Source organism: Cryptomeria japonica, chromosome 11, assembly GCF_030272615.1.
Source record: "Cryptomeria japonica chromosome 11, Sugi_1.0, whole genome shotgun sequence".
NCBI classification, from domain to species: Eukaryota; Viridiplantae; Streptophyta; class Pinopsida; order Cupressales; family Cupressaceae; genus Cryptomeria; species Cryptomeria japonica.
In genome coordinates, this window is record NC_081415.1 from 204,088,002 (window position 1) to 204,096,445 (window position 8,444).

General features: G+C 36.1%; 1 protein-coding gene across 1 annotated transcript; it reads right to left on the reverse strand.

Moving 5' to 3' along the window:
* Positions 1 to 234: 234 nt before the first annotated feature.
* Positions 235 to 8,182, reverse strand: LOC131041061 (probable aquaporin PIP2-8). Its single transcript, XM_059214145.1, has 5 exons — positions 7,912 to 8,182; positions 7,364 to 7,659; positions 7,110 to 7,250; positions 6,970 to 7,024; positions 235 to 272 (listed from the first exon to the last, which is right to left on the reverse strand). Exons 1-5 carry the CDS (start codon positions 8,180 to 8,182, stop codon positions 235 to 237), a joined length of 801 nt encoding a protein of 266 aa, XP_059070128.1.
* Positions 8,183 to 8,444: the final 262 nt, after the last annotated feature.

An 8,444-nucleotide genomic window follows, 5' to 3' on the forward strand; every position in this document is an offset into this window, starting at 1 on the left:
AGTAGGGGGGGGGGGGGGGGGAATAGGAGCATGCATAGGGTAAGAATGCATAACTGGACATGTCATAACTGACGGTTTGTGATCACGATGAGAAGAACAAAAAATTGGCCACCTGATTGAATGAGACTGGCGATTTTTTCACCAACTAAAAACATGTTGCCCTAATAAAACCGTAGGGAATCTTGAAAAATCAAGATAGGGTTTTGTAGAGACCCCTCTCGTGGACCTATAGGTTCAAATAGATTGTTCACAGGTGCCACGGATTTTGAGTTAGGACCCACCTAAGTTTGACATTTTTTAGTAATTAGGGTGCTCAAGGGACAACGCTGATAGGGTATGACTCCGAGCGTTCAACCGAGTTGGGGGGGGGGGGGGGAGGGAATAGGAGAATTCATAGGTTAAGAATACCTAACTCGATATTTTGGAACCGATGGTTCGTGATCGCGATGAGAAAAACGAGAAATTGGCCATGCAACAACATTTGATTGAATGAGACTGACGATTTTTTTGCCAACTGAAAAAATCTTGCCCTAATAAAATCTTAGAGAGTATTGAAAAATAGAGATAGCATTTTGTAGGGACCCCTCTCGCGTCCTCGTAGGTTCAAACAAATCATTCACGGGTGCCACAGATTCCGAGTTAGGGTCCGTCAAAGTTTGACAATTTTTAGCACTTAGGGTGCTCAAGGGATGACGTTAGTAGGGTATGACCCCGAGCATTCGACTGAGTGGGGCGGGGGGAATAGGAGCATGAATAGGGTAAGAATTCGTAACTGGACATGTTGGAACTGACGGTTCATGATCACGACAAGCAAAACAAGAAATTGGCCACACGACAACATTTGATTGAATGAGACTGACGATTTTTTTGCCAACTGAAAAAATGCTACCCTAATTAAACCATAGGGAATATTAACAAACCGAGATAGTATTTTCTAGGGACCCCTCTCATGGGCCCATAGGCTCAAAAAGATCATTCGCAGGTGCCACAGATTCCGAGTTAGGGCCCGTCAAAGTTTGATAATTTTTAGCACTTAGGGTGCTCAAGGGACGACACCGGTATGGTATGACCACGAGCGTTTGACCGAGTGGGGTGGGGGGGGGGGGGGTGCATTTGTAGGGTAAGAACACCTAAATGGACATGTCAGAACCAACGGTTTGTGATCACGACGAGAAAAATGAGAAATTTGCCACACAAAAACATTTGATTGAATCAGACTGACGATTTTTTCGCCAATTGAAAAAATGTTTCCCTAATAAAACCGTAGGGGATCTTGAAAAACCAAGATGAATCATTTCTACACATGAATCCCCCATTGACAACGTTTTACAACTTTTGAACAATCTTGAGCAATTTTGCCAATATGGGTAACTTATGACTAGACATAACAAATATTGATCTAGATGACGTTATTACATTAAAAATGATTATATTTCACCTTATTTACATTGAGAATCCATCAAAACACTTGTCTTCCAAATTTGACCTCGTGGAGGCCTGATGAGCAAGGAGGTCATGAAATGAATTATATATAATCTGAAGATTATACAAACAACACTTACGATGAAATGAAATGAATTGTACTGTTCATTAAATGACCATTATTAACCATTGTTAATTGTTGGATTGAAGATTAAAGCTTAAAATGATAACACCATGCACACATGAGAAACAATTTATATGATCAAATATCAACTTTTGCATTTATGAAAATGTCAAATGATTACAAGTGTATGTCCATACACAAATATGGCATAAATGCCAACTCAAACAAAATGTATGTCTATATACATGAATGTATGTTCATATAAAAAATATGCATGCCAACTAGACATGTAAGCATCCAAAAACTATCTATAACATCTGAAGATATTGATAGATCATCAAAATCGATCTTGTTTGCCGCACTGCTCGGCTTTGAGGGATCCTACACAAGAAAAAACAAACCATGATTAAGATTGGTTATATTATATAACTCATATTCGAAAAGTTAACATAAAAATGAACTATAATTGAAATATTCTTGTTTACCTCATCTCCACATTTTCTCTTCGGCTTTGGAGGACTCTTGATGTATGACTTTGGTAGAGGAAGTATGTTTTCAATATTTTCATACACAACCTACATATGCTCACAAACATGACATTGATACAAGTTAGCATATAATTGTCACTGATAATAATGAATTATATCTACTAAACACAAAATAAAATAAACACATGTACCTGAGGCATCTCTTCTTCTTCTTCTTCTTCTTCTTCTTCTTCATATTGAGGTATAGTGGGTGTAGTCAACAAGGATGTGAAGCCATGAATTTTCTGTACATATACACAACAAGTATGTGAAACTATCAATCTATGTCTAGATGTGTATAATCATTATAAGTTATTTAAACTATTCATTCAATCATATTTGCATTCAATTACCTTTCCCTTGTCTCCAGTTGTACTACCTAATCCCGAATCGCATAGCCCTGCACTCGCGCTACTTTTGCCCTATGAGAGTAAAATAAGATATACATGCAAGTTACTACATAATCTAATTAATACCAATATAAATGATGAGCATGTATGTACAATAAAATACAAACAACTAGGTGCAATAATATATCTACCGTAAAGCTATCAAGGCAAAATGAAATGACCATCAAGGTGCCCTCTTGGATTTGTGTCAACTCCTCCTCTGTCATCAACTGTTAAATAGACCATATAAATAAAAAATAATACTTAATATTATCTAGATTATAAATACTCATTTAAAATTTAGAATGAACTGTGAAAATATAAATCTTACCACTACATCATCAACGTATGATGAAGGTGCCTCCTTGCCTCTAGCATGCCAAGACTCTCCAAGGTATCCTCTAGTCCCTGTCATAATGTCTGGTGCATCATGCATCTCATGCACCTCATAATCTACATTGTGCGTGGGAGGATCAACAGGCTATCCAATTGGACCCAAGCATAGGTGCCCACACATGACACAACTATGGGGCACGAAAAATGTGTGGAGTCGAGGAGGACGTGCCAGTGCCATCGGATGCACCACTACCATCAAAAGAAGGTTGAGCTACTACCCCAACCTTAGAAACCAAAAGGCTACTCAAAGAGTGAATAGCCAATATGGTATGTGGCGTCGCCTCATAGATGATATATGGATGCTGCACTGGAGGTGGGGGATCAACAGGAGGAGGGGGGACATATGGGCCCTGGACTACTCTGACTACCCCAAGTCTATTTTGGGGCATACCTAAACCCGCACCCTGGAAAGGTTGGATGTCAAAGTAGTTCACATGTTTTCCTAAAACAAACTCAGCACACAATTTTTTGATGAAGTAGAAGGGGACATCAAGATTGTTGTTGGGTGGTTTATCAAAAACCATCCACCAACGATCCCAAAAGTTTTTCACAATATCATCATTTGTGCACCATTTAATAGAAAGTTTTATTTTTTGGGTTCTACGGGTTGACCAATGCGGGGATTCACAAACAATGTGGTGATAGCGGCTTTGGATATCTCGAGATCCTTGATCTCCTTATAGGACAAGCCATCTGCATATTGTTCCCTCATAGAATCTCGCCACAAAAGAGTGGCATTGTGCTCCTCGATGACAATTTCTATACTCTTTATGATGGATGTGAGGGGATCAAACATTGGGTTCAGGCGAGGGATCCTATGATAGACATCTACAATCCCCCTCAATTGGTTCAAATTTTGTGCAATTAAATCCTGAATTGAGGGAGGGTTTGGCAAAGGAGGGTTTTGTGCAGGAGGCTTTGGTTGTTGCGGTTGTGGTTGATCAATGTTTTCACTGTTATCCCCCATTTTTAACCTAATTGAATGTAAACAATTGAATTTAGTTAATAAATTTGAACAATTTTTTTAAAAACCTAGTTTTCAGGAAAAAAACATATTTTGAATGAAAAAACTAATAAACATTAAAAAAAGGCAAAATTTTGAATGAAAATGATGAAAAACAATAAAAATCCTACCTATTATTGGATTTTTTTGCAAATTTGGGTCACAAAATCAGATATCAGATTTGCTTAAATTTGCGCAGCTTGTGGGTAAAAAATAACCCACGGGCACAGTCCTCTTTTATTTTCTCAGAGAAAGCGGATATCCGATAAACTCGGATATCTGGTTTTTATAGTTAAGTTATTTTAAAATAACAATATATTATATTATTTATTATATAATATAATACAATATTATATATTATTTATTATATTATATTATTTATTATATAATATAATACAATATTATATATTATTTATTATATAATATAATAATATATAATATATTATATTATACGTATTATATATAATACATAATATATTATTATATAATATATAATTTATAATTTAATTTAAAATTACCTATAAAAATTGGATATCTGATATTCTCGGATATCCGATTTGCCTAGGTGTTTACCATGCCAAGGTGTACTAACACCCAAGCCAAGAAAAAAGTCAACATGGATTTTCACATTTTTAGGCGAGTGGAAAAGGCTATTTTTTCACATCGCCGCTTTTTGGGCCCCCATGGTCCTGCACTAACTCGGAAGTATGGTCTTATGAATTATTATATTATTTCTATTTTGTATTTAGGAACCTTTCCTTGTTTTTGGTTTCATAAATTAGCTCTTCAAGTAAAAATTTTGTGGTGCAAGGATTGCTATTGGAATTGTGATACACTTTTGAAAAATTACATTCTTCGGATCTTTTACAAGATTCATAGCTCCTTTTCCTTGGTTCCTAAGAAGTTAAAACCATCATTGCGGGATAAATTTTTTTTGTATTACTATCGCTATTGACTCAATACATTTGGCATGCAAGGATTGAGATTATATTTGCATTTTTTTTTGGGTGTCTACTTTACCAAGTTGTTGTCTTTAAGAAAAAATATTTTGCATTCAATGTCTCACTTTAATGGACTTTAAGAACCTTTGATGAACTTGTCCACAAACGAAAAGTGCTTCAATTTTGGTCAATAGCCTTTACAATCTCTTTCATCTTGGATATTTTCATTGAAGGTCTTTTTGAGGATTCTTTCTAGTGGACACCTTATACTGCTAGCCTTTTGAAATTTCTTTAAATCCTTTTCTATAATTAAGGTTTGGAATTCTAGTGCGTCTACTATCTTTAATCATTAGAAGATTTATAAGTACTATTTTATCAAAGAGAACATGTGTGGCTCACCTTTGTGTTCTTTCAAATTTAGGTGTAAGCTAAAAAAGTAGTTTCAAAGTTTCAACAACTCAAGACCTTCTTAAATAGTAGGGCATGCACCATACACTACAAGCCAAAATTATTCCAAAAAAACTACTATGCACTTGGCACCATTGTGGAGGATCCTTTTACACACTCATGACCACTTCTCTCCCACTCCTTGAGCAGAGGGGATCGAATTTCATCTCTACATGGGAAGGCTAACACAAGGCCTTATAGGTGGGCATCTACAACCTATGATGAAACTAAGTCAATATTCATTGGTCTCTTCCAAGTCCTAGGTGGGGAGTGCTTATTCCTCTTGCTATGTAGGATGCTCGAGGTGGATCTAGATCCTCCCCAAAGTGAGGATTTTTTTGGGTTGTTCCTTGTCCTTAGGATGATCCACCCCTTCCTTTTTCTAATGTAGTAACATATGCTTAATATATTTATATCTTTATACTTTGATAACTCTTTGATTTATATAATATTTTGTGAATATTTAAAATTAATTTTCCAACTACCTACCTTTTAGGATCACGACTAGTAAGCACAATGCCTCCCTATAGGCTATCCAAGACAAGATGGAAAGGAAAAGAGCGAAGAAAAGGAAACACATAAGGTCCTTGGCCACAAGCTCTGGCCCCACGACATCTTTGGTTAATGCCACCTCTGATTTTGCATTGGTCTCCTCTCGCTCTTGGATTGGATCAAGTAAAAAAGTGTCTTTTCTGATTAAAGTGCTTAGTTTTTGCCAGGATAATTGGTAGGAAAAGGGTACCCCCATGTAGTTGACCATCTCTTTGTGTATGTGTTGGATGGTTGTTTCAATTCTTCCCTGTTTTGTTGGTCTTTTAGTGTAGTTTTTGGCTCTTTGTTCGACCTGCTAGATTTTTGCTATGTATTGGTGGGTTTTTTTTGGTTGGTTGTGCATCTCTCATGCGCTCTTTGTGTTGCTCTGCGGTTATGTAATGGTACGAGCCTATCTCGTTTTTATTAATCAAAACTATCTTTTATTATAAACATTTATATATATATATATATTAATTTTTAATTTATAAAATAAAATAAAATATTTCTAATTAAAACTATATATATGTTATATTATTTATTGCACATCCTCGCCATTAAATTTGTTCATAGATAAAGATAATGATAGTGAGCAACTTTAACTTTCAGTTTAGTATCAAAATACTCTCATGCTCTTTAGAATGGAAGAGATTTTTCTTTGCACCACTTATTGTGGAGTGATGTAACATTTTGCTTCTCTCAAGATACACCAAAGATTATAACATCACTCTATTGAAAATGAAAATAAACATAAAATTACTATAATCAGGATCATGATTGATCCTTGTTGGTTCTCATATTGCATTATAAACAATATCACATATATTTTTTTAAAGAAAGGGTAAATGCTTTTGATCTGGAGCTACGAACCCATGAGATCACAAACGGGGGACCTCATCCCCATTTAAACATTCAACAATACCACCCCAACAACAACACCACAACTTAACCATCACACCATGCCACTATGAACAAAACACCACATATATAACAATCAAGAGAAAACATCAATTTATAATTGAACATTCTTCCATCCATAGCTTTGCTCATATAAAACCATAATATCTGTGAATAGTAATATAAAACTGGAACTACCCAACAAAGACGAAATAAGAATAACTCCATTGAAGTATGCAACTTCTATGTTTAACCATTGGCTTGTGCTACTTGCATTAAGATGGTATTACGTTGTGGAACACTGCTGCAGCTGCAGCTCCAATGAATGGACCCAACCAGAATATCCACTGCAAAACAACCCATCATTTCAAGCATCATTCTAAACAAAAATTAAAAGAACAAAACATAATAATGGAAGTTTCTTTATCTTACGTGATCTTCCCAGGATTTTTTATGACCATAAACCACAGCTGCTCCGAAGCTCCTGGCAGGATTGATGCCTGTACCTGTAATTGGAATGGTTGCCAAATGAACCAGAAATACTGCAAATCCTATTGAAAGGGGAGCCAATACCTGTAACACACGTACATATTAGTGATCTATGATGATCTAAGTCTAAAATAATATCGTATAGCTATCTAAAAACTATAGAGTTCAATAAAGAGTGGTATATATTATTTGTTTACAGGTATATGGGAATTGCTAGCAGCAAGTTTAGGATCAGTTGCAGAGAAGACAGTGTAGACTAGGACAAAGGTGCCAATTATCTCTGCAGTCAAGGCTGCTCCCTGTGTATAACCATGTGCCACCTTGTTGGCTCCTCCTCCCCCTGTAACATAGTAAGTGCTTTGTAGGGCTCTCACTATTGCCACCCCACACATCGCACCCAAACATTGTGCCACCATGTATAACACTGCTCTATTTCCTGACACCTTCCTAGCAATTAACAACCCAAAAGTAACAGCAGGGTTTATGTGCCCACCTGCACATATGTTCATCTCAAAGTATGAGACTGTTCATCATCATTTTGGCGTAAATAGTAAAATTTAAATCACATTAATTGATGGATCTTATTGAAAAAAAATCATGTTTTGAAAAGAATTTAAAGACTGCTATTTTTTTATTTTTTTGGAAAAACCATGTATAAATTAAAAAACTGTAACCAGAATAGCCATAGATAGCTATTTGCAATCTAGAAAAGTCCCAAGTTCACTTTTAAAGCATTAAGCATTACCTGAAATTCCTGCAGTGCAATACACAAGCACAAAAATCATTCCACCAAAGGCCCATGCAATTCCCATAACACCCACTCCTCCACAGAGGCTCTGGCCATTGCTGTGGACATGCCCTATCACTGTGGCAACTGTCACATACAAAAACAACAAAGTAGCAACAAATTCAGCTAATATGGCCCTGTAAAAAGACCATTGCCTGAATTCTTCCATGTCCAAAAGCAAAGCAGGAGGAGTAACCCTAGCACTACAAACTTCTCCTCCCTTGGCCATATTACTTAGCTTTTCAATTCTCTCCTTTCTTACAACCAGATGATATATCAGAAACCAAATTTATCATGAAGAAAGCACTGCAGAGGTTCATATTTATAGGGCAAATTCAACATGATTAACATCGGCAAACTTAATATAAATTTCATGGAAAGTTTTATCTACGGGAGAAAGAGCCGGCTTTAGCATGGTGGAAGTCAAGAAAGTAGCCCGACAGATCAAAATAACCGTTATACTTCACTTTTACGTGGTAATAACATAAGCT